This window comes from Aphelocoma coerulescens, chromosome 4A (assembly GCF_041296385.1).
Source record: "Aphelocoma coerulescens isolate FSJ_1873_10779 chromosome 4A, UR_Acoe_1.0, whole genome shotgun sequence".
NCBI classification, from domain to species: domain Eukaryota; kingdom Metazoa; phylum Chordata; class Aves; order Passeriformes; family Corvidae; genus Aphelocoma; species Aphelocoma coerulescens.
In genome coordinates this window covers 1,093,214-1,118,316 of record NC_091018.1, presented here as the reverse complement: position 1 = coordinate 1,118,316, position 25,103 = coordinate 1,093,214, and the positions used below count along the sequence as shown (strand labels likewise).

The 25,103-nt window shown below is 59.2% G+C and overlaps 3 protein-coding genes across 4 annotated transcripts; 2 read left to right on the top strand and 1 right to left on the bottom strand.

Moving 5' to 3' along the window:
* Window positions 1-1,177: 1,177 nt before the first annotated feature.
* TNMD (tenomodulin) lies at window positions 1,178-9,820 on the top strand. The gene is made up of 7 exons (XM_069014889.1): window positions 1,178-1,245; window positions 1,372-1,506; window positions 4,731-4,871; window positions 5,666-5,767; window positions 7,594-7,747; window positions 8,964-9,136; window positions 9,409-9,820. The coding sequence occupies exons 1-7, from the start codon at window positions 1,198-1,200 to the stop codon at window positions 9,616-9,618; spliced, it is 963 nt and encodes a 320-aa protein (XP_068870990.1). The 5' UTR covers window positions 1,178-1,197; the 3' UTR covers window positions 9,619-9,820.
* Window positions 9,821-12,274: 2,454 nt separating this feature from the next.
* On the bottom strand, window positions 12,275-17,454 carry TSPAN6 (tetraspanin 6). Of its 2 annotated transcripts, XM_069015019.1 has the most exons (8): window positions 17,320-17,454; window positions 17,040-17,228; window positions 16,793-16,867; window positions 16,128-16,226; window positions 15,748-15,903; window positions 14,993-15,076; window positions 13,174-13,267; window positions 12,275-12,993 (listed from the first exon to the last, which is right to left on the bottom strand). In XM_069015019.1, the coding sequence occupies exons 1-7, from the start codon at window positions 17,404-17,406 to the stop codon at window positions 13,199-13,201; spliced, it is 759 nt and encodes a 252-aa protein (XP_068871120.1). In that variant the 5' UTR covers window positions 17,407-17,454; the 3' UTR covers window positions 12,275-12,993; window positions 13,174-13,198. The 2 variants fall into 2 exon arrangements, with proteins under 2 accessions (XP_068871120.1, XP_068871121.1); XM_069015020.1 differs by lacking the exon at window positions 16,793-16,867.
* A 1,999-nt stretch (window positions 17,455-19,453) lies between these two features.
* On the top strand, window positions 19,454-24,922 carry SRPX2 (sushi repeat containing protein X-linked 2). The gene is made up of 11 exons (XM_069014888.1): window positions 19,454-19,499; window positions 19,904-20,033; window positions 21,780-21,863; window positions 21,950-22,141; window positions 22,268-22,444; window positions 22,768-22,894; window positions 22,996-23,117; window positions 23,231-23,410; window positions 23,540-23,673; window positions 23,748-23,869; window positions 24,189-24,922. The coding sequence occupies exons 2-11, from the start codon at window positions 19,964-19,966 to the stop codon at window positions 24,367-24,369; spliced, it is 1,389 nt and encodes a 462-aa protein (XP_068870989.1). The 5' UTR covers window positions 19,454-19,499; window positions 19,904-19,963; the 3' UTR covers window positions 24,370-24,922.
* Window positions 24,923-25,103: the final 181 nt, after the last annotated feature.

Sequence of the window (25,103 nt, the reverse complement as noted above, 5' to 3'; positions counted from 1 at the left end):
CCCCCGCCTTATCCGTGTCCCCCCGCCCTGCCGTGTCCCCCCGCCCTGCCGTGTCCCCCTGCCCTGCCGTGTCCCCCTGCCCTGCCCGTGTCCCCCGCCTTATCCGTGTCCCCCCGCCCTGCCGTGTCCCCCGCCGTGCCCGTGTCCCCCTGCCCTGCCCGTGTCCCCCCTGCCGTGTCCGTGTCCCCCCGCCCTGCCGTGTCCCCCTGCCCTGCCGTGTCCCCCCTGTCCTGCCCGTGTCCCCCGCCGTGCCCGTGTCCCCCTGCCCTGCCCGTGTCCCCCCTGCCGTGTCCATGTCCCCCTGCCCTGCCGTGTCCCCCTGCCCTGCCGTGTCCCCCCGCCTTGCCCTGTCCCCCAGCCGTGCCCGTGTCCCCTGCCCTGCCCGTGTCCCCCTGCCCTGCCCGTGTCCCCCCGCCTTATCCGTGTCCCCCTGCCCTGCCGTGTCCCCCTGCCCTGCCCGTGTCCCCCTGTCCTGCCCGTGTCCCCCCGCCTTATCCGTGTCCCCCTGCCCTGCCCGTGTCCCCCCGCCCTGCCGTGTCCCCCTGCCCTGCCCGTGTCCCCCCGCCCTGCCCGTGTCCCCCTGCCATGCCCGTGTCCCCCCGCCCTGCCCGTGTCCCCCAGCCCTGCCCGTGTCCCCTTGCCATGCCCGTGTCCCCCTGCCATGCCCGTGTCCCCCTGCCATGCCCGTGTCCCCCAGCCGTGCCCGTGTCCCCCCGCCTTGCCCGTGTCCCCCAGCCCTGCCCGTGTCCCCCAGCCCTGCCCGTGTCCCCCCGCCTTGCCCTGTCCCCCCGCCGTGCAGGGACCCCACTGGCAGCTCCTGGGCTGTTCCCACACACGCATGAACAGTGCAGCAGTGTCGCTGTCCCCAAGCTCCAAGGGGACCGGCAGTCTGGGCCCCTCCAGCCACTGGCACACGGGCAGAAGTGTAGGGCAGAAGCGGGGATTACACGAGAAGCGTGGCCCCGGACGCGTCTCGCAGCCACCGCGCCGTGGGGCTCCGCGTGTCCAGCGGCGTGGGGCGGCCGGAGCCCTGCGGCCAGGAGCGCTGCGGGAGCGCCGGGGCCCCGCGGGCTGCGGGGAGAGCTGGCTGCCCCTCCGTGGGGGTGGCCGTGGCCCAGCCTCCCCACCGCGTGTGCAGCCAGAGCCTCTCTAACTCCACCTCGGAGCGGGCTGGCGTCCTCGCACACGGAGGAGACCATGGGAGAGACGGCTCGGCAGAGCCCGCAGGACTGCCGCTTTCTGGACGTAAGTTCATGGCTTGCCTTGCCACCCTGCGTCCCTGCGGCGCCAGAAATGTCTGATACGTGCGTGTCCTCCTCCCTCCTGGAGCCCTCAGCACACCCCGGCTATCACTGGTTTGTCATTAAATAGGCAGAAGCAGCCAAGCCGCGGAAGAAGATCTGCCCCAGGTACCAGCTCTGTGGACTGCTCTTCAGCGCGCTGCTCCTTTCTCTTATTCTGATATTTTTTGGTGTCAAATACCTCTGGAACCCAGCACCCAGAAAAGTAAGTAAAAACTCTTTGATACAGCATTTCAGAGCATTCCTTCCCCAGACAGAGCTGTCCGCCTCCCCTTGACTCGCAGAAACTTTTAACAACTCCCCAAAACCCAGGCAACTTCACAAAATGCATTTTCTCAGACCACAGGTATTCATGGGACTTTTAAAAATCTTTGTATTATTCATAACTAGCTTTTACTTTATACAGGCTGGGTTTTTTCCCTGTCACCGCATTCTCTCCCCAGTTAACAATTAACAGGGGATGGGAGCTACGCCACAAAGAGTTAAAGTTACTCTTATTTCACCGGCAACAAATTTTATGACAAGTAAGAAAATATTTTCCATTTCATTTCAATTATCTTGCCAGAAACCGGTGGAAAAGTCATTATGCCACCGCATAAAGAGGAGAGAAAGCCAGGACGCAGTGGTGATTGATTGTCAGGGATTACATTTCTTACTTTAATGTGTCTGCAATGTGAGGCATGGTGAGATGGATTAGCTTCTGGAGGAGCTCCTGCTAACTGGATTGGGCTCGTTTATTCCCAGCTGCAGACGGACGCTGCTCTAAGTGCTGAGCACGTCAGGGACTTGCAGGACTGGGCATCTCCAGCCGTCTCTGCCCGCTGCTGCCCAGCATCCTGACAATTCTGCCAAAACCCTTTTTTATCCCACACCCCAAGTAAATAATTTAACCTTGAAGCCTGCCTGGTGCCAGTCATCCTCCGTTACTTTGAACTTCCATGTTCATCCAGGAGGCCCGCTTTGCATCCCATCACCAGTGGGTTTTGCTGGCTCTTAAGAACATCTCCAAAATTCCTGTGCACAGCCAAGGCAGTCTCTTTCCCACGCTGGCATCTCCAATCTCCTCCCTGCCCTATCCTGGAGCCGCTCCAGCCTGGCCAGGATGCCCTCCTGCTGGGTAGAGGAAGCACCCTGCTTGCTGGAAACTTTATCTTCTTATCAGCAAATAGAAATAAATACCCCCCCAAAATAAAAGAAAAAACAATAAAAGCCATATGTTCCTCCAGAATCCTGCCAAGACGATTATAAAGTCTCTACTGTTCCTAGAAAAACAGGGGGCATGCCAGCCATGAGGGGAAGAGGCTGTTAACCCCTGGAGGGGCAGTTTTCTCCAAGCAGGCAGTGCAGAGACAATGCCACAGCCTCGGAAAGGACATCCAGAACTCCGACCCTTGGTGTCCTCGCTGGTGGCACTGGTGGAGGATGGAGTCCACCCAGCCCTCCCCAACACCTGATGGGCAGGCAAGTAGGGCGTGAGGTCCCCAGAAAGCAGAGCTGTTCCTGCAGTGGAGCTGCACACGGACACTCCCAAAGCCCAGCACTGCCCTGTCCCTGTGGCTGTAGGGCTTCTCCAGCTGGCCTGGGAGTCCTCAGGACAAAGCAGGATGGGGGGGGCTGGAAGTTCATAATGCTCAGAAATATCAGCCAAGGGGAATTAAACTCTTTAAAGAACATGAAACCCTTCAAGCTTCCTTGATGTAACTGGAGAGTGGAAAAAAACTTGAAAGAAGAGTTGTTCCTCTGAGGGGTGGCCTTGGACACGGCTCTGCCCTCTGCACAGCAGCCTCTGTGCCGGCCAGCACAGCTGATGATTCAGCTAACGAGGGGTTCATCACAGCCTTGCAGAGGGACATATTTCAACCATTCACCAGCAAGTGTCATTTTTAGCCCTATAAAACATCTCATAGCTCTCTGAACAGCACAGAGCTGGCAAAGCCCAAGTGGGTTAGCTGGCCGCTGTGCTGGCCAAAGTAATTCTTTGTAAACGGAGAGGCACTTGAAGGTAAGGTGCCACCAGGGATCCTGCCCTCCTTGAAATGATTTATGGCACTGTGTGCATTTTGTCAGTCAAAACCAGCAGCCATCCACCCATTTCAGGCTTCAGACTGTTCTTACCACATCATAAAATGCATTGAGAGCTATATATCTTTACAAAATCTTCCTGCAGACCAACAGGAGATGCTCGTGGCTGCCAAGGCACACATCATTCCTCTAACCTTTAAGCAGGGGTGAAGGCACCCATCAGTTCCCATCTGCACAGCCAGTTCTGCACCCTGGTGGATGCAAAACGGGGATACCGATGCTGGGAACACTGCTAAGAGGCTTTGAACCGCCCAAGGGGAGGGATGTGCAGGAACCAGGGGACTGTGAAAGGGGGTTTGGGTTGGCACTAAAGGCAGAGCTCCTGCCCCGCACAAATGGGGCCAGCATGCTCCTGCCCTGGTTCCATGGCCGTACCGTGGGATGAACAGGGCTCTCCCATCCCCAGGCCTCCATCTCTCCTCCCTGCCCCGTGGATTTGAGGGGTTTTGCACAAGCCCTTTGCTTCCACACGGCACCGTTTGATTTGGGAAACGAGGCTCCCCGGGGCCCGGCAGCTCTCGCCGCGCCAGCAGGATCGCTTTTGAGCTTCAAATAGCATCTGCCACTCCTCATCCTGTAAGGGTCAGGCATCCGCAGAGACTGAGGGCTGCCGGGCTGGCGGAGTGCAGCGAGCACCTGCGAGCAGGAGAGCGCTGCTCCTCCCGGCGCCGCTTCCCGTGGGGATGAGCGCCGCCGGGAAGCCGGCTGCTACGCCCCGAAGCTCTTCAGCAGCCCTCGAGGAGGTCTTTGATCCGCAGACAATCCTTGATCTCCTCCAGGCAGAGAGAGGTTCTTACCGCTGCCTTTCCAGGAAACACAGAAGGCGCAGAGATGGAGCAAGTCAGCTGGGGAGGACACGATGGAGCAAGTGAGCCGGGGACACAGTGATGGAGCAAACAAGCCAGGGATGCGGTGTGGAGCAAGCAAGCCAGGGAGAAGGGAAAATGAAATACCTGTGGATTCGGGACCTCAGTCCAGCCTGGGATGTAACCAGGCTCATGCCACAGCACAGCAAAGGCTGAGCTGTGGCAAAGCTCCTGGTGCAAGCGTGGGAGCAGCATCTTCTCCCAGGCTTGACACACATCCCAGGCTTGACACACACTACCCCTCATCCTGGCTGCAGCCTGCTCTTTCACCCAACCCTGGCACCTGCCTGGGAGCTGCCTCTCCTTGTGCTATCCAGGTGATTGCTCCAGCTCAGAGCTGGGCTGTGAGGAAGCAGCCAGACCCACGGCAGGGTCCCCAGCAGTGATGGTCACACACCCAGCACCAGCCTGTCCACCCATTGGACAGGGTGTGAAACCAGAGGGGTGCTGAGCTGACCCCTGTGTGACTTTGGCCTCCCAGGTTTATGACATGGAACACACGTTCTTCAGCAACGGTGAGAAGAAGAAGATTGTGATGGAGATTGACCCGCTGGCCAGGACAGAGACCTTCAGCAGCGGGAACGGCAGTGAGGAAATCCTGGAGATCCATGACTTCAAAAATGTGAGTGTGGCAGCTTGTCCCTGAGACCCTGCAGTCTTGCAGCAGGACTGATGGGATCCTTTAGGACACTGTGAGGTTGCTGGAGCAAGTACCAGGACTATTTGCCCCTGCATGAGGGAGAGCAAGACCCAGACTCCCCAGGGATACTCTCAAAGGAAAGGAGATGTGTTACCTACATAAGCTTCCACCTGTATTTAATGGTGGCGTGGTTCAGTTCCAATGAAATACATCTTAGAAGCGAGACCTAGTTATTGGATTTACCCTTGCAAAGGAACGCAATCATCATCTGTCTATCTGAGCCCAGTGCATTTGTCTGTCTGGAGAGCATTAAAACCTCATGACGCTGTAGAAGGCTCTCTCTGAAACCTAATTAAAATTTGTAGGGAAATACCCTGTGCAGTGACATATGGCAAAATTTTGAGCTAATAGCCTAGCAGGAACTGGGGCTGAATGTTCATATAACCATAACGGTCAGATGCTATTCTGCATATTTTTATTTATGATAATGAGAGTTCATGATAGTTATAAGGAGAAGAGGAGCAGAGTAGAATTTTATGACTACCTGCCTTATAATAATTGTAAAAAGCCCAGTTCTCCCAAACCATAAAATGCAATATCCCTTATGAGAACCTGTTAGTACATCTTAGCACCACGGCTGAATGGAACTGGCACAAAAACATCAACAGGGAAAATATGACTAAACCCTCCTCCTCCAGCTGTACCCTCCCTACAATGGGTTATTCATCCAGCTCCTTGCCCTGACTGCTTTTGGGGTGTTTGCTTTGATCCTGTAGGGAATAACCGGCATCTTCTTTGTGGGGCTTCAAAAATGCTTCATCAAAACTCAGACTAAAGTCCTACCTGAGACAACAGAGGCCAAGATCCCCGAGCTTGAGGTAGGTGAATAAAACAGGGCTCCCCTCTGCCCTGCGAAATCCGCTCCTCTCCCTGGCATAGGAGCTGCCATTCCTGCCGCCCTCCCATCTGCTCCAGCCTTCCCAGAGACGCTGCAATAAAGAAATAATGAGTTGTGATCGCTTCATAAAATGATCTTATTTCAGAGGATTGCTTATAAAAACAAGTGAAAAGAGACAGGATTAGACAGCGACCGACAAAAACCTCTCAACACAATACCGGAGATCAAGAACAATAATCCTGTTGTAGTCAAAAGGTCGTAAGGCAGCTCAGGATTAGCAGGCACCAAAAAGTCAATCAAATTCTTTTCTCCAAGATTTGAGCCTCGTGTTTTCAAACAGAATGAGGCAGAAATAAGGGATTTAAATGAGCAGCCACATTTAAGAAATGCAATTTGAGAAAACTCTTGGCGCGCAGACCCGAGAGGTAGGAAGGGCTGGGGCCACTTCCCTCTCCTGCATGGACCTTCCTCCCACTGATGTGCCTGATTGCTTCCTGCATCCCTTTAACTGCCCACCGCATCCTGCTGCAAGGAGCCTCACACCTTGCATGCTGCATGGAAAAAAGTGTGGACTCCATTATTTAATCCCTCTCTGACAGCGTGACCTGGAGTGACGGCTCAGTCCCTTGACAGCAGTTGTCCTTTGTCCCTGTCCCTATCCCCTGGTGGTGGCACAGCCTTCCTGCCTCCCCATTTCCAGGACGACGGGTGTTAGCAGATTGAATCCCCCCTAGGGAAACTGCTGCAGATAAAATGCCAGCAGGACACGTGTTTGAAATGAAGCGTGGGCAGAAACATTTCCCTGAATCATGACCCAAATTCCCAGACACCGATCCTTTGATTATGCCCTAAGAAGCTAATAGATCTTTTCAGCTACCATCGTAAAAGGGATATGACTTCCCAGGCTTTAGCAGAACATTGCCCCAGGTAGAGAGCTGAAATGTAAAACCCAGTGAGATAAATGTAGATTTAAGCTCTAGTCATGTCTTCTCGGAGCCTGCACGCTGCCAGGTCCTGCAGGCAGCACCTCCCCGACCCCCCCGGCTTCCACCAGAGACTCCAAAAATGACCCAGACTGGGTCAGGTTGTGTTGGCTCCTTCCTATGATTTCCCAAAGCCGTAAGAAAAAACTATAAAAGAGATATATATCTCCAGACACCTTCTGGAGAGAAAAATGCTTTCTGCCAGCTTGCTCTATGGGCCACCACCACCAACATAGACAACATTGCCTTGGCAGAGAGCTCAGCGCAGGCCCATCCAATAATCTTTATATATCTCCCTCCCTAAGTGCCTGCCAAAACACACCATGGACTACTGCAACGGCAGAGACATGTGGTATAAATTACAGAATACAGCCATGCAAAGAATTTCTGTGAGGAGTAAATTAAAGTGTTCGATCAAAAAATCAGTAGCAGAAGGAGAGAGGAGTTAAGTTCTCGGAGCAAAGCAGAGCAGAGATGTTTTAATCATGTGTTTTAAATGACATGGAGGGCTCCAGAAGGCTCTTCCAGATAGTGGGGACTGCACGGGAAAAGGGTCTTGGATGATGAACTAAGAGAGGAGAGAGCAGGGTGGTGTAGACTGAAGGTGGACAGGAAAGCCAAGGCTCATGATGGGTCTGCCCATGTGAGGACTGTCGGGGTAATTTGTGTGCCTCCTGTGAGCACTGTGAGCCAAGGCAGGTGAAGTCCAGCTGCTCTCTGGGAGGGGAGAGGTGCCTTGAGGTAAGCCAAGGAGAGGAGAAGCAGCCAGTGGTGGGGAGAGCATGTCTCACCACACCAAGGTGAAGTCTTGCTCTTCTTCCAGGGTGAAGAAATCACCACCACCTACTTTGAGCAGTCTGTGGTCTGGGTGCCAGGGGAAAAGCCTATTCAGAACAAGGAATTCCTGAAGAGCTCCAAAATTTTTGACATCTGCAAAAATGTGACCATCTTCTGGATCCACCCCACTCCAATAGCAGGTACCAGGAGCCATCTCCCCTGCAAGGGGCTCATGAGCCCTCTCACTGGCAACAGCCCAGTGCTCTGCCATGTCCCCCTCTGTGACATGGTGGGAACCCACTTTGACAGCCTCGTTGTACATCTCTGACATGAACACAGTGTTGCCCATGACCACAGGAGATCATGGCCAATGTAATAGCAGGGGCTGAAGTTCCTCTCTGCAAAGCACTGGTCTCTGCCGGCTCCCCACCGCCCTGCACTTTGCAAAGTGGCCACCCTCCTCATAACAAGGGGGAAAAAAAAATAATCCTTTGTACATGCAAGGAAAGCAGCGCTGCTGGAAACTGGGATGCCTAAATTCTCGTCACCACATGAACATCAGAGTGTGAGCAGACATCTGCATCTAAATCACACAGCGGGGTTGCCACCTCCAGCTGCTCACTACACAGCCCTCGCAGAGGTTGTGGCCTCTGAGATGTGCCAGTGTAATTACCTGCTCTCTCTAACCCACTTCCAGCCAAATGAGCCGGGTTAAAAATCCCTGCTGAGAAAATTCCCTCTGCTCTGCAGCCACAGAGGTGCATGGCATCGCCCACGGGTACTGGCCAGCTCGCCGGTGGTCTGGAGGGCGGGTGGGCATCCGAGATCCTGATGCAGAGGGAGGCTGGTGCCCTTGACTGCTGTCCCTTTTCTGCTTCCTTGTCCCTGCTGTTAGACCCTATCTGCAGCAGTGTCCTGGGTCGGTGGGTCCAGCTGTGTCACAAGGTGCATCCAAAGCCTTGGCCAGGACAGCAGTGTCCCAAGGCTGTCTGGCATCTCCCCCAGCAAAGGAAATTATTGCTGCTCTGGGTCTTTCCTAAGCTAAGAGAGCTGTAGCTGGGCATAATCTGCCCCAAATCATGGCCTTGGGGCTCATGCCAATTCGTGTTGCTTTGATGAGGCTCTACAGATCCACCCCCCAGCAGCAGAGCCCACCATGACAATGTGCTTCTACACACCCACAGCCCCATGCAGGGGATACCAACAGCACCCATGGGCCTGGGGATGGGACGGGCCATTATCTCCTACAGCCCTGCTCCCAGGCTGGGTGAGAGCAGGAGGCAGTGGAGCACTGGTTTGCTGCCGGGCTTTTCGTGCCTCTTGGCACCAAATTCTCATAGAGATGTTAATTCCTGCTGCTGCATTTGTTCCCCTGTTCCATGGTTATTGACAGCAACATTCGGACTCTTCCTGTAGCTCCTGAGCTGGCCAACCTTGAAGGGGCAGAAGAAGAAGACCCTGAGCTGCTCACGGACAGCCAGAGCTGGTTGGACGGGGGGAGCGAACACGAGCTGGAGAAGGACACGCAGGCGGGGCCCAAGCGTCGGGCACGGCAGCTCACTGAGGAGGACCTGCCCATCAACGACTACGTGAGTGAGGGAATCACACCCTGGGGTGCCCTGGCCATGGGCTGGGGTGCCCTGGCCACAGTCCTGGGCTATCTTAGCCATGGTCCCAGGGTGTCCTCGCTGTGCTCCTTGGGATGGCCTGTGCATGCCCTTGGGGTGTCTCCACCTTCCTAGGGAGCTCTGCTCCTCCTCTGAGCTGCCCAGGCTGCCCTCCCAGGATGTCCTGCCCATGCTCACGGGGTGCCTCAGCCACACGAGCCCCTCACTGCACTGGCTCTGTCTCTCCCTGGCAGTCGGAGAACGGGCTGGAGTTCCACCCTCTGTGGGATGAGCGAGGCTACTGCTGTGCCCAGTGCCGCCGCGCCAACCGCTACTGCCGGCGGGTCTGCGAGCCCCTGCTGGGCTACTACCCCTACCCCTACTGCTACCAGGGCGGGAGGGTCATCTGCCGCATCATCATGCCCTGCAACTGGTGGATCGCGCGCATGCTGGGCAGGGTGTAGGCCCCGCCGTGCCCGCCTGCTGCACGGCCACCACGCCGGCGCACGCTGCCACGGCCCGCAGCGGGCACTGCCTGTGGGATGTCCGGTGAGCCTGTCCACCCGCCGGCCGTGGCACCGCCCCGTGGGTGACCCCCGCACCCTGCGTGCTCCCGCGGGGCTGGCGGAGGCCGCGCTCCAGCACGTCGCCGCCGTGCTGAGCAGCAAGAGGCAAACAATAAACGTCTTGTATGAGCGATTGCAAAGAAAATGGAAAGTCATTTAGTCTCAGTCTGATGCTTAATGGGTCTGAGAAGTGATCTAATTGCGTGGCTGCCTCGTCAGGAGCATCCATAACTCAGGTACGGGCACCGCCAGCGCTCGCCTCACTGGGAACGTGCAGACGTGCCTAATTTGCTCCCTGATGGTGCTGGTGGCTGTTCAGCATGTCCTGACCCTCTGTTCCAGCATGCTCTGACGTGTTCAGTAGTTGTTACTGACAGCTCAGGGTGCCACCAGCCCCTCTGGACTTGTGTGCAGCACAGGCATGGGAAAAGCTGGCACAAGGAGCATCCTGAGGAGCCAAGCAGCCAAAGTCAGAGGGAGTCCACTCCTGTGGAGGACCCAAGTGCCACCAGCTGTCCCCAGCCCTGTCACCAACAAATGGGCAACACCTGAATGGCAGGAGGGAAGAAGGAAGTCCTTAACACTGCAGCTGCCCTGAGCACAACACTGCCTGCCACAGGGCTGAAGGCTTACACCAAAATCCCCGTGCACCCCTGGGCAGACTTCTGCTCATGACCTTGGGGCTCATGCCAAACCCAGGTTCCAGATTTCATCCCAGGGAGGCAGCTGCTGCTGAGGAGCTCTGACATCCTGCAGGTGTCACCAGGCAAAGCCCTCTCAGTGTCACCAAGGGAGTGCACGCTGCCATGGCCAGAATGTACAGACAGGGGAGGGAGCAGAGACAGGTGCCAGATGTGGTGTTCCCAGGGCTGCCAGGCCCCTGTCACAACCCCGCAGCTCCCATGGGGATGTGAGCATATTTTAAGGGCAGTTCTCTTCCTCCCTGTTCACGGCTGCACTGACAATGTGGTTAAAACACCGGGAACACAGTGCAGCAGAGCTCCCACATGGCACCCCAAGGGACACCAACCAGCCTTGGGGACACCAAGTGTTTCTGACAAATCCCCTGAGACCTTTACCCCACTGAGAGGGGAGGTTCAAACACAGCGGGGGAATGTGTGAAACCCACCCAGCCACAGCTGTTGCAAGAAACCAAAGCCCTGGGGCCAGCCAGCAATGCTTCTGTCCCTGCTCAGGGCATCCAGAGTGGTGACCAAGGTGCACCCAATGCCTTTGCCAGGACATCAATGTCCCAAGTGTGCCTGGCACCTCCCGCAGCACATGCCTGTACCTACAGAGCATCTCTCCAAATTAGAGTGAGTTGTCTACATAAGTGCTATTTAACCAGGGAAAACCCACACCCTCTGATGGCTGCAGTGCTTTTGCTGCCTGTGGGGATGAACAGGCTGCACAAGCCTCCACATTCCCAAGGTTGGCACAACCCATGCTGGTTTCCCAGCTGGGCAGCTGCTTGGAAACCTCCAGGTTCCTCATGCCACCCTCTCCCAGAACCACCCCCAAGCACCTGGCATCACCTCCACCAGCTGCCCCAGGAAGGAATCTGCCTGCGGAGGCAGGGGCACAGACCAGGGCAGGGTCCTTCCCTCTGTGCAGGCTTTAAGATGACAATGGGTTTATCCAAATCTGTTCCTGCTTCTCACATGCCCCTGCCCTGTCTCCATCCATCCGTTCATTGTCGTCAGCCAATCTCCAGCCTGGCTTCCATGCTCTGACGCATTCTGCCTCGCCATCCCAAGCCAGGAGGCTTTCAGCCAGCTGACAACAGTCTGATTTACTCACCTGGATTAAATGCAACACAAGGATTTTGGGTGTTTCCCTCCGGGCTCTTCCGTCAGCAGTGAGGCTGGCCCATACGGGGTCATTGTTGGGCTGGGGCAGCTCACCCAGCGCCGAGGCAGCATCTGCCAGAGGGGTGACACTGAAAAAGGGCCACCACTGCTACCATGGCTTCACTGCTCTGTTTACACCTGCCTCTTCCCTCTAGGAACAGAACAGGCAGCCCTGCATCCAGGCAGACACAGCTCATTTGAGGTCGGTGCTTGAAACCCAAAAATCCCCCAAGCTTGGCAGGGAGGTGCTTCACTGCAGTACCGCAGCACCAGGCTCACAAAGGCAGAGGCTTGCTGACAAAACAGCCCAAAAATGAGCAGTAACAAATGAAATCAAAAGCTTAAATCCACATTTCTTGCCCTGGGGAGCAGCTGGGGCCTGGCACTGCCCTGCCCTTTGCTCCGAGCCAGCAGCCAGCAGGCTGAGGATGCACATGTTCACACTGGGCTGAATTTACCCTCAGCTCCTGGGCTGGAGTGCTCCAGGCCCTCTGCTCCAGCACAGTTACACAACCCCGGTTATGAAGAAAATTCAATTACAGAAGTTATTTGCAGGCCGAAGTGCACCAGTGCACGTTGGAGGAATGCAAGCTGCAATGGGCACAGGTTCCTGGCTGGCCCAGAGTGAGCGGATCACCCCTGGGGGGACTTGCTGCTCTTCAAGCAGGGGAATTCCCAGGACATGAAAAGAAAAGTCAAGGAGGTTTCATAGAGTAAAATATCTTAGTATTTATTGTGTCTCAGGACAAAAGAATTCTACTCAATACATAAAATGAGTTGAAGCAGCATATAATACTGACAATCAAGTCACAGCTGAATCGGTGCAAGAACACCTACCAAGGTAAAGGCACCAGGAGCTACATCACCAAACCTCGCTACAGCTTACAAAGAACCACTACAGCCTGTACTTAAAGAAGTACAACTATAAAAAAGTATATAAAACCCAGGGGAGGGATGAGACAGCTTGGCAACAACCTTGCTGAGCCAAGGCTTCAGGCAGGCAGGACTGTGTTTTAACAGCCCTATCTCAAGAACAACCGTGTCTGGAGAGCGAGAGGACACCAAGGGGCTGCCAGAGGGAAGGGGAAGCATCGCTTTCCCAATGGAGGCACTGAAGATGAGCACTGGGACACCCAAGAGGCCACCAGCACGGTCTGTTCAGCACAGTGTGGCACTCGGGGAAAGGGCCAGGGGCCGCAGCGCCCAGAGGAGCGCCCTGGCTGCAGCCACCACAGCTACACCAATTATCCCAGGCAGTGGCACAGCAGAGTAGTGTCAGGACAAGTCCCTGAGTGCACCAGGACAGCTGCTGCACTCCTTTCTATGAGCTATTTGAGAAGAAGATCAGTCAGTTCAAAGCAAGATTTCACGATGCGGCATCCAGAGGAAAACTGGAGGCGGAGGCCTCCTCCCCAGCCATTCCCTGCAACGCACACAGCAGAGTTAACAGACAGGATGGGTTTATACACAGGGTAAAATGACACAGCAGACATGGCCTAGCAGGTACCCTCCAATCCCACACCCCCCACACGGTACCCCCACCCCAGGGGTGACCAGCAGCAGCCAGGGGGGCAGAGGCAGCCCACCAAGCTTACAGACATACCGAGCCACAGAATGCTGAGGGCCAGCTACACCATCTCATACTGATTGTTCGTGATGTACCGGGACAGGCAGCAAGAGAGAATGATGCCGATCAACTGAAAAAGAGAAAAAACAAACCCCACATGTCAGAGGTAGCCACACCAGGGAGAGGTGTTTTCAGGAGAAAACCTGACAAATGGATCCAGGGCTTTATGAAATCCAAGGATGGACAGTGGGGTTTACAGACCACAACAAGGGCTGCTGCACCCTGCTTCAGAATCACTGAAAGTGGCTGAAGCACAGGATCCTGTCAAGCACCAACTAAACAAGCTCCTCACAAGGGATGCTCCAGGTCCCATCCTGTTACATTTTGCTTCATGAAGCATGTACTGTTTTACGGTAATTGCAGAGATTACACAGATATCAGGAGCGTCACAGCCAATTACACAGCCACCGGAGAGTGGCAGCACCTCTCCCTGTTGCAAGGACAGTGGGGAAGCAAGGCTGCTGTTCTCACATCAGGAAGGTACTGTTATCACAACATGCTCTGCTATCACAACATAGCCTCCCAGCAGCTGTGCAGACTGCAGGGCCAGATCCTGCCTGACTCTGACCTCCACAAGCAAAGTTGGAGACACATCAGCACAACGCGTCCTTGTCAGATGCATGACCCAGCCAAGCTTGCTGAAGAGGCAATAAAAGCTAGGAACTGGTTATAATTCCCAAGCCTGCCATCAGCTGAGATAATGTTGCAGCTGGGAGTGTGTGTCCAGTTCACCATTCCCGTATCGGCCATAACTCAGTGAGCCCAGAGCGAGACCAGCCCAGCCGAGGAGAGGAGCGGGGCGAGCAGCTGGGCGCAGCAGAGTGGCTCCGGCTCTCCCGAAGCACTCACTAGCCTGAGCTGCAGCCAAGGGCTGTGAGCTCCCACCTCTCCCCCAGTTCAGTCCATCCCTCACGGAAAGCACACGGTGACGAGCTCATTCCAGCTGAACATCCTGGCGGGGTTCCTGCTCCCCACGCCGGCGCGGGCAGCCCGCGGTCCCGGCGGGCAGCGCCTTGGCGCTCACACCATGGCCTGTGTGTGCCGGGTCAAGGGGAGGCAGAATGTGAGCCCCTCCAAAGCCAAGGCCAGCAGGAGGCCAGCTGCACATCCCGCATCCCAAGACAGCCCTCGGCACCTCGGGAAAGCCCAGCGCGGCGTCAGTGCCCGGCGTGGCTGAGCTGGGGGCAGGGGCCTCCCGTTTCCTGCCGGGATAAAGCCTGCCGGGGCTGGGGCTGGCGAGCACGCTGCTGCTGCGGCTCCTGCAGGAAGCGTCCTGCAGGATAAACTGAAGGAGACGCTGGGGAGCGGGAGGGAGAGGACACAATGGCAGGGTAGGGTAGCCCGTGGGGAGGTCACCCACCAGCACAGGTGGTGCCCCACGGGCACTCACGGGGACACCACCACACAGAAGCGATGCCAAAACACCTTCCTGATAACAGTGGTGGGTGGGCAGGAAAAGGAAGGGCGCAAATTTGATCCCTGCCAACAGCAGGCGCAGAGAGTTTGTCCATCTCCGTTTGTTTTTTCTTGAAGTCGGTTGTTTCAGAGAGGAGCTCTTTCCAAATAAACCTGGGCTCGAGGAAATAGAGCTGTGGCTTCAGCCCTGGGTGTAAGAGACTGGGCCCTGCACAGCAGGCAGATTAAACCCAAGGGGAATCCACATAGTAGCTGCTCCTCCCTGGCTGAAACCAACCATGCCTTTTGTAAACACCAGACTTTGCACCGGAATTAAATACCTCTGGAGACATGCTAGCGTCACTCTGCACTCCTCCCAAGCCAGACAAAGGAGATTTACCTGGAAACACGCGATGCCAAAGGAGATTCCAGCCACAATGCTCATTTTGGACTCCATTGTTGACGTTACCAGAAAAAAACAACCCTGCAGAGAGGGCAAAGTAAGCACCTGGATGCAGTGCTTTCCACCCCCAGCAGTACAAACCAGCTCCTCCCCAAAGCACCAGCAGCTCCAGGGGAAGATGCTCCTGTGCAGGCAGCAGGGGGGTCCTGGCTGCCCCCCTCCTGACAGACCTCAGCAGAGCCATTTCCCTATCAGGGCTGCCCCAGCCAGTCTCCCAGCCCAGATGCCTTATCAAGGGGAGCACTGCCCTTGGGCTGTTCCCAACCTGAGCAAGGTGACTCATCAGAGGAACGATCCTTGCATCACTCAGCCATCCCCGCTGATGAGGTCACACTCACCATCGGGTCAGGACTTTGCACCGATGGGAGATGTCAGCACTGCCGAAACAAACTTCACTGGAAACTACTTCCTTACTCACCTGCTCTTCAAAACACCACCCCCAAAGGCCAGTGCTTGGGTCTGGCTGGTCCCTGATCTCAAAGGAAGGAGTAGGGGAACCTCAGATAGAAGGGAGGACTCCACACCCTTACCCTACCTCCACTCCAGAGAGTCCCTGGGCCACTGAACAACTGCATCAATAGGGCAGTTCTCCTTTCAAGCCTGCCAGGGACAGACTAGCCCTTCTCTACACACCCATCCCTGCCCTCCCCATCTCCAGAACTGGCAGGCAGATTTTTCTGAGCTTAACTTACATCCACAAACACTTTAAGCTTGGCCTTGTTTGGGTCTTTCAGATCTTCCTCCGAGCAGTCATTCTGGTTCTTGCAACAGCTCCGGGGGATGCCCCTCTGGCTGAAGTATTCAGTCCTCTCCCAGTCAGAATAGTTCTGCACCCCGCAGCAGTGCAGCTGGAGGGGGAAGCACATTTGGGGAACCTGGTCACACCAGGGAACTGACCCCAATCCCACCATCACTGACATGGCTCCCCTACCCTTGCCCATCTCACCCAGCATCTGCCAAATTCCAAAGCCTGTGACTGGGATGCCGATGCCCCAGAGGTCCAAGGGAACACCCTGGGCCAAGGGGAGCATTCCCACCTGCTGGCAGCCAGACGCCAGCCTGGGGCTCTCACCGTTCTCTGGATGGTGTCAACGGCCTCGCTGTGCCGGTCCGCGGTCACGTTGTAGTCCTCCAAGGCCAGGTTCAGGTTACTCTCAAAGTTTGTCTTTATCTGTAAGAGAGAGGTCTCAGCAGCGGTGCCGTCCCCTCCTGCCCCGCAGGACCCGCGTCCCCGCGTTAGTCACCGCTCGGTGATGGCAGGAATGACTCTGGCCACGGCCAGCAGACATTTCCCAGCCACCAGGCAATTAGAGGCTGTATTAAAGGGCAGGCTGGCTGCACTGTGGCAGCAGGGATGCTGCCTGTAATAACACGGACCTGCGCCATGCCAGCTCCCTCCCAAGCAGGGAGCAGGAACCCTCCGAGGAGCTTTAATTACTGAAATTATTGCAGAAGATAGACCAAAGCCAGAAATTACAGTCCAGGGCTACTCTGCCTGCTCTGATGGAGGGACAGCGTGCTGTGCTGGGCTGACCCTGCACCCAGGCTTGTCCTTCTGGGTCCTTACAGGGACCAACCTGCTCCTTGTGCTGGTTTACCCCCATTTTCACTAAACTAAGCACCACTCCCAAGCAGCACCTCTGTCCCTCCAGTGACATCTGCAACTGCCCTTGGGTTAAAAGCAGCCTCCAACTCACTCTGCAGCACTGGGAGGCGGCAGTGGCCGCCCAGACTCACCTCGTGCCTGAAGACGAACCCCACGACGGCGGCCACCAGGACGATGAGGAAGATGAGGGACAGGAGCATTGCATACTGCGGGCAGAAAGGGTGGGATGGGAGGGAGTGGACGGGATGGGGTAGGACAGGATGGGACAGGGTAGGGTTGGGATGGGATCAGACAGGAGTAGGATGGGATGTTTCGGGATGGATCGGGATGGGTCAGGAGAGGATGGGGCTCCATCCCACCCTGTCCCAGGCCACCCACCAGCTTGAGCATCCAGGTGCTGCCGCGGCAGGTGGCAAAGCACCCGAAGGTGCCCAGGAGGACAACGACGGTGCCAGCGCCCACCAGGACGAACGGGACATTGGTGGCTTTCTCGTCCAACAGGGAGAAGTAGACGGCCAGGCTCACCCTGCCCCAGATGCCCACGGCCAGCAGCACAATGCCCGACACCTGGTGGGAGAGGGGAAAGCCGCAGTGGCTCGCGACTGTCGCGACAGGGCGGCGCGGCCGCGACTTGCCGGGGGGTAGGGTGGGCGCTTACCCAGAAGACGAAGGTGTAGGTGAGCAGGACGCTCTTGAGGCAGGTGATCACCGGCTTCGTCTGCAGCCGCCGCGACGGGGACGCCATGGCCGACACGGGGCGACTGCGGGGCCAGGACGGGCCGGGGCGGGGCCGGGCCGGGGCTCCGGGGACACGCCCCCGACACGCCCCCCGCCGGAGGTGCCCGAGTGCGCACGGAAAGGGCCGAGCGCAGAGAAGGCGCGGTGCTACTCCCCCCTCCTGCCACAGGGGGCGCCCTGTCCTGGGACACCACTGCCCAGTGACACCCCTGTCCTGGGACACCCCCTGTCCTGGGACACCCCCTGTCCTGGGACACCACTGCCCAGTGACACCCCCTGTCCTGGGACACCACTGCCCAGTGACACCCCTGTCCTGGGACACCCCCTGTCCTGGGACATCCCTTGTCCAGGGACACCCCTGTCCTGGGACACCCCCTGTCCTGGGACACCCCCTGTCCTGGGACACCCCTGCCCAGTGACACCCCCTGTCCTGGGACACCCCCTGTCCTGGGACACTCCCTGTCCTGGGACACTCCCTGTCCTGGGACACCCCCTGTCCTGGGACACCCCTGCCCAGTGACACCCCCTGTCCTGGGACACCCCCTGTCCTGGGACACTCCCTGTCCTGGGACACCCCCTGTCCTGGGACACCACTGCCCAGTGACACCCCCTGTCCTGGGACACCACTGCCCAGTGACACTCCTGTCCTGGGACGCCCCCTGTCCTGGGACACCCCTGCCCAGGGACACCCCCTGTCCTGGGACACCCCCTGTCCTGGGACACCCCTGCCCAGTGACACCCCCTGTCCTGGGACACCCCCCGTCCTGGGACACCCCTTGTCCTGGGACACCACTGCCCAGTGACACCCCCTGTCCTGGGACACCCCCTGTCCTGGGACACCACTGCCCAGTGACACCCCTGCCCAGTGACACCCCCTGTCCTGGGACACCCCCTGTCCTGGGACACCACTGCCCAGTGACACCCCCTGTCCTGGGACACCCCCTGTCCTGGGACACCACTGCCCAGTGACACCCCTGTCCTGGGACACCCTTGTCCTGGGACACCCCCTGTCCTGGGACACCCCCCGTCCTGGGACACCACTGCCCAGTGACACCCCTGTCCAGGGACACTCCCTGCCCAGTGACACCCCCTGTCCTGGGACACCCCCTTATTCGGTGTCACCTCCTGTCCGGTGTCGCCCCCTGCTTGTCCTCTGTCACCTCCTGTCCGGTGTCATCTGCTGCCTGTCCGGTGCCACCCCGTGCCTTTCCCTACTACCCCGTGTCCGGTGCCACTCCCTGCCTAGCCCGTGTCAATCCCTCTCCAGTGCCATCCACTGTCTCCCCTGTGCCACCTCCTGCTTGTCCCATGCCACCTCCTACCTGCTTGGTGCCCCCCGCTGCCACCTCCCGCCTGCCCCGTGCTACCCTGTGCCAGCCCTTGCCCGATCCATGCCATCATTCCCTGTCTCCCCGGTGCCACCCCCCCCCGTCCCGTGCCCCCTCCTGCCCGGTGCCAGCCAGTCCCTGCTCTCCTGCTCCAGCAGCTGCTGATGCAGCCCTAAGCGTGCCCCACCCCCTGTCCAGGTGTCCAGCGGGACAGCCACCCCGCGCCCCAGCACATGGCATTACCACCATGCTAACAAGCGCCGGGCTTCCTGCCCTCCACGGGGCGAGCCCTCCCGGGGATGTCCCCGGGCTGCGGGGGCTGTGGGCTCCCCACAATCGGCGGCAGCAGCAGCTCCGCACAGGACCGCCCTGCCCTGCCCTGCCCAGGACAGCGGGTTATTAATTAGCGCGCTCACCATCCTGGCCGCGACATAATTAGCCCATTGAGACAGCAGCGCGTCCTCCCCTGCACACCCCACGCGAGCGCTCCTACCTGTCCGTGCCGGGCTCATGCCCCGCTGTTCCTTGCCCACGCGGTCCCGTGCCCCCGAGCCCAAATCCCGGGTGGCTCCAGCCCCTGCCGTGCCTCCCGCCCGACCCCAACACCGCGGGCTGTGGGGCAGCGGGTCCTGACAAAGGCACTGCGGTGCCTCTGCCTCGCGGGGGCTGAACTTCAGCCGGGAAACAGACCCCAGCTGCAAGCGCTTGCCTCGGGAGCGGTTCCGGAGCCTTCCCGTCTGCAGCGGGGTCTCTCCCTCCCTCCTGGCGAGAGGTGGGAAAGGGGACCTCGCTCCTGCGGTTTTGTGCTCGTCCCTACAGGCCCCCGTTCCCGGAGCCCGTCAGGGCTGGCACAGGCTCGGTTTGGCTCTCTCCTGTGTCTAAACAGGCTTCTGGCTCTTCTGCTTGCAGTAGAAAACCTCTAACAACCTTTTAAAGCCCCAGAAAAGCAGGAGGCGCGTTGGAAAACGGGAGATCCTGGGATTTATTATTTTTTACAATCTCATCATTTTGGGCCTGACTCACGGCTTTTGAATGTTTGGGATGGGCAGCCAAGGGGGAAAGTAAGTTTGCTCAGCACAAGCAGAGCAGCCAGGCAGGAGGGACAGACATCTGTGCAGTGACAAGGCGACAGAGGGGGCCGTCATCCTGCCTCCAGCTCGTCTCCATCCTCGCCAGGGCTCACGGCCGCTCCCGGACTCCGCACGGCAGGCGGGCTGCCCACCCCGGCTCCCCAGGATGGCGCAGGAGGCAGCCCCCGTCCTGCTGGTTGTCCTTGCCAGGCTGGTGTCATCCACGTGGCATGAAGGTGAGTGCCGGGCTGTGCGGGCACAGCGGGGCTCCTGGGGGTGGCAGCCTGTGCGGCTCTGCTCCTGCTGAGGGCTCGTGGTGGGAAGGGATGGAGAGTGCCTGGGTACAGCGATGCCAGGAGAGCATCAGTGACGGAGGGCATGGGGTGCTGTGCGGGCGAGCTGTGGGTGCAGGGAGGAATGGAGGGGTTGCTGGCAGGCATCCAGGGAGGAGCAGAAAACCAGCCTTTCTTCCTCACACCCCCGCCTGCGGGAGCGCAGTTTCCCGCTGACTCTCTGCTCCCACGGGGGCCATCGGCCGGCAGATGTTTGCCGGATGGAGCACACAGTCCCAACCCAGCCACGGCTGGACCACCAGGTCACAAGCCTTGTTTGAGGTGGTTTCCACCTTCCCTGCTTCCATCCTCTCCCCTGGCCATGCTGCCAGCACGCCTGGCTGGGGATGCTCCTGCCCGGTGCAGCCGGCGCTGAGCTGGCCCCAGGTGAGAAGGAAAAGGCAGCGCTTTCAATAGAAGGAAACATCACCATTAAATGGCGCATCTGCCTGCGGGGACACAGTGCACTCTGTCCCCAGGGCCCCGGCGGGAGTCTTGGCAGCCCCCTCGGGAAACGCCTTTGTTCAGCAGGTCACGGAGGCATCCCCACTGCCGCCCGCATGGGTACCATCGCTGCTCCTCTGCTCCCCGAGGCATCCATGGCAGCGTGAAAATAGCAGCAGGACAAACGCATTGTGAAAACGAGTGGGCAGCTAGTGGGAAGCGGTGGGGAGCTGCTCCATAGTAAAGTTCATGTTGGAAAGATTCGTAATGGAGTTTCCTACCCGTGACGGCGGGGCTTCTGCTCGGGTTGGCCCTGGCGGATAACCCCTTCCCAAAACCCCGAGCAGAGACAAGGGGAGATTGGGTGCAGCCACGGCGGGGCTGCCGCTGTGCCTGGGGCCCCTTCCCGGGCCGAGCACCCCCGCCACGGCGGAGGGGAGCGCGGTGGGCTGGGCTGGCGGCGAGGAGGGGGCAGCGCTGGCGGGGGCCAGCGGAAACGCGGCGGAAACGTGAGCTCAGTGCTGGGGAATGCCGCGGCCGGCCGAGGCGCCGAGGGGCCGCGGGGAAGGACGACAGCCCTCTCCCCCTGCACCGGTCCCTCCCCGCCGGCGAGTACCTTGCCCATGAAGGCACAGTGCGCGCCAGGGGGCGGCCCGCAAGGATGGCGCAGGGCTGTCCTCGCCCCGTCCGTGGGGCCCCTCTGCGCAGCACGGGTGGCGTGGGGCCAGCATCTCCGGCCAAGCCCCTTCAGCAGCTTCATCCTTCCCTGGAGCACGGGCAAGGGGCTGCATCCCCACCAGCCCCGGCCGGGCAGCGTGCTCACCATCCCCTTGCCTTGGTGAGGGGATGGGCAGGAAAGGGCAGCTTTCTTCCTTCCCTTGGGATGCCCCGTGGCAGTGACGGTGCCATGGGAGCGGGTGGAAGGACTTCCCGGCAGCACGAAGCTGGGGGTCGGTGCCAGCCCTCTCCGCGCCAGCACCCGTTTCCTGCCACAACCACGGCTGCTCCTGCCGCTGTTTAGTCTGCGGCTGGTGCCAGCGCACACCATGTCGCTCGGGACTGGGCTCGTGGTCTGCCCGGCTTAACCCTTGACAGCAGTCCCAAGGACAGGGTCTGCCCAGGGCTGGGGTTGCTTGGCGGGAGTTGCGGGACGTTTTGCAGCCACGAGCTACCGCGCAGCCTGCTCGTCTCTTCCCTCCTCCCCAGGGTCTGGCTACTACCTGGAGAGTCACACCAACGAGGTGTACGCAGAAGAAACCCCCCCTGAGCCTGCCCTGGACTACCGTAGAGGTAACAGCACCCAACCCATCCTTTGGGTCCTCATGGGGAAACCGAGGCACGGCAGGTTCCTCTGTCACCTCCCTGCTCTCCTGCAGTGCCCCAGTGGTGCGCCACGCTCAACATCCACCGTGGAGAGGCCACTTGTTACTCGCCCCGGGGCAGCTCCTACCGCAGCAGCCTGGGGACACGCTGCGAGCTGAGCTGCACCCGCGGGTACCGGCTGGTGGGTCCCAGTGCTGTCCAGTGCCTGCCCAGCCGCCACTGGTCCGGGATGGCGTACTGCCGACGTGAGTGTCCCCGGCTCTTGCCTTGCCAGCATCCCCACAGGCACCCACCGCGGCCAGTCCGGGGTGCTCTGCCCACTCGCATGGCCGGCAGCCGCTTCCCTCCCCTCTTTGCTCTCTCTATCCCAGAAATCCGGTGCCACGTGCTGCCAGCGGTGCTGCGGGGCTCCTACGTGTGCTCAGCAGGCGTGCAGATGGATTCCCGCTGTGACTACACCTGCCTGCCCGGCTACCAGCTGGAGGGTGACCGGAGTCGCGTCTGCATGGAGGATGGGCACTGGAGCGGGAGCGAGCCAATCTGTGTAGGTAAATTCTCACCCCACGCTGCTGGGGCACGCAGGGGCTGATCACTCATTCCTGGGGTGTCTGCAGGTGTCACCTCACATCCAACCCGGACATTCCCTGCACCTTCCTCCCTTGGGACCCCTGTCCCTGCTGTTCCCCGCAGTGCCATTAGCCCTGAAGCACTGGCACCAGCCCGGGACTGGGGCACTCAGCGCTGGCTTTACAGCAGGTCCAAACGGCTCCGAGGTCCCTGAGGTGGTTCAACACCGGGGCTGGTGCCTCCTTCTCATAGCTCAGCTAAGATATCCACAGGTTTCATGAGCCCCTCTCCTCCTTCTGGGCAGATATGGAGCCTCCCAAGATCCGCTGTCCAGACTCCCGGCAGCGCATCGCAGAGCCAGGCAAGCTGACTGCCACTGTCTACTGGGACCCTCCCCGCGTGAGGGACTCTGCTGACGGAGTCATCAAGAGGTGAGGGCAGAGGTGCTGCAGGCCCTGCCAGCGAGGGCTGGAGGCCGTGCCGGGTGCCCCTGCCCGGGGTGCTGATGGGGAAACCCGTCTGTTGGGTGCAGGGTGATGCTGCGGGGCCCAGAGCCCGGCTCTGAATTCCCTGAAGGAGAGCATGTGATCCGCTACACCGCCCATGACCAGGCTTACAACCGAGCCAGCTGCAAGTTCAGCATCCGTGTCCAAGGTGAGAGGGCTCCCGTGGGGCCTCTTGCTGCTCCCCCCAGCTCCAGGCTCCACACCCACTGCTGGGGCTGCGCTCCATCAGCCCCAGCCCTCAGCCAGCTTCCCTCCATGCAGTGAGGCGCTGCCCTGTCCTGAAGCCTCCGCAGAACGGGTACATCTCCTGCACCTCCGACGGCAACAACTACGGTGCCACCTGCGAGTACCTGTGCGACGGGGGCTACGAGCGCCAGGGCACCTCCCTGCGGGTCTGCCAGTCCACCCAGCAGTGGACGGGCTCCCAGCCCCTTTGTGCGCGTAAGTGGTGCGGGCAGGGCAGGAGCTGCCCGTGCCGATGCCCTGCGCTTCGGGGGATGCTGCCTGATGGGTCAAAGGGGTGATGGGGGCCACGATGGCAACTCCCCCCACACTTGTCTCTTACCCCAGCCATGCAGATCAACACGGATGTGAACTCGGCCGCCAGCCTGCTGGATCAGTTCCATGAGAAACGCCGCCTCTTTGTCATCTCAGCCCCCGACCCCTCAAACCGCTACTACAAGATGCAGATCTCCATGCTGCAGGTGAGGAGACCTTCCTGCTGCCTGCCTCCCCACCTCCACATCCAGCAGCCCCTCACTGTCCCCCTCCCACACAGCAAGCTGCCTGCGGGCTGGACCTGCGCCATGTCACCACCGTCGAGCTGGTGGGGCAGCCCCCACACGAGGTGGGACGCATCCGGGAGCACCGCCTGTCCCTCAGCATCATCGAGGAGCTCAGGTAGGGAGACAGGGGGCTGTCCTGCAGAGCCAGGTGCCTGTTTGAGGGGACAGGGAATGGGAATGCCTCTAGGAATGGCAAAGCATGAGGTTGCAGTTGGGTTCATGAACAGCCCCTTTCTGCTGCACCAAAGGGGCTCATGCAATGGGGGGGACCCCCCTGCAAGTCTGAATGCAGTATCACCAGAGCTTCCCAGAGCTCACAGCCCCGAGAAGAGACGGGAGCTCAGAGGGACCTGAGCATGGTTGCAAGAGGTGGGCAGGCTCAGCCCTCAGTGCACGCCCCCAGCCCCGAGCAGAGACCCCCTTTGCACCTGCAGGCGCTTCCTGCACCTCACGCGCTCCCACTTCAACGCGGTGCTGCTGGACAAGGCGGGCACCGACCGCGAGCGCTACATCTCCCCGGTGAGCCCCGACGAGCTCTTCGTGTTCATCGACACGTACCTGCTGAGCGAGCGCGAGGCGGCCCGGCGGGCACAGAGCGGGGACCCCTGCGAGTGAGCCAGCGCCGGGGAGAGCCCCCGCCACTGCCCTCAGGGGAGGGACACCTTCCTTTCTGCTTTTCTAGTCGCCCACTGTAGAGGAGGAGCAGGGTGCCAAGGACCCCGGGGAAGGGGAGCCCCTCTCTGGCTGTTCTGGCACAGAGAGGCGAGCAGGGACTGTGTGCCAGCAGAGTCCCACTGCCCAGCAGCCCGGAGCTGTTTCCAGCTGGGGGATGGTTCAGCCCAACCAGGACCATGGCAGGAGATGCTGGAGTGCCCCTGCTCAAATCCCAGGGCAGGGAAGAGACAGGGAGCCAGAGGGGCGCAGGCAGGGCAGGGAGGGCAGGCCGGCCAGCAGTGTGACAGCCTCTAACACAGCAGCTTCAGCCTCCCCACGGCTCACCCTGTGCACACCCTGGACCTGATGCCTCCCACTCCGAAAGCCCTTATTAAAAGCAAATGGCCCCGTGCTCAGCAGAGCCCACAGCAGCCAGCCAGCGTGCAATCCACCCCAAAGGGTTTGCCATCTCCCCTGCCACTCCCTCCCTCTCCCACCACCTACAGGGAACCCTTTCTGGGAACTGCTTTGGCAGTAGAATATTAACTATAAATAAATAAATTTGTATAAAAGTCAGTCCTGGCACATATGTCACTGAGAGGCCTGGAAAACAAACGTTTCCTGGGGAGCACAATCCCCAGTCTCCCCAGGCTGACCCCACACAGTTCTACCCATCCTGTGCTGCAGCTGGGGCT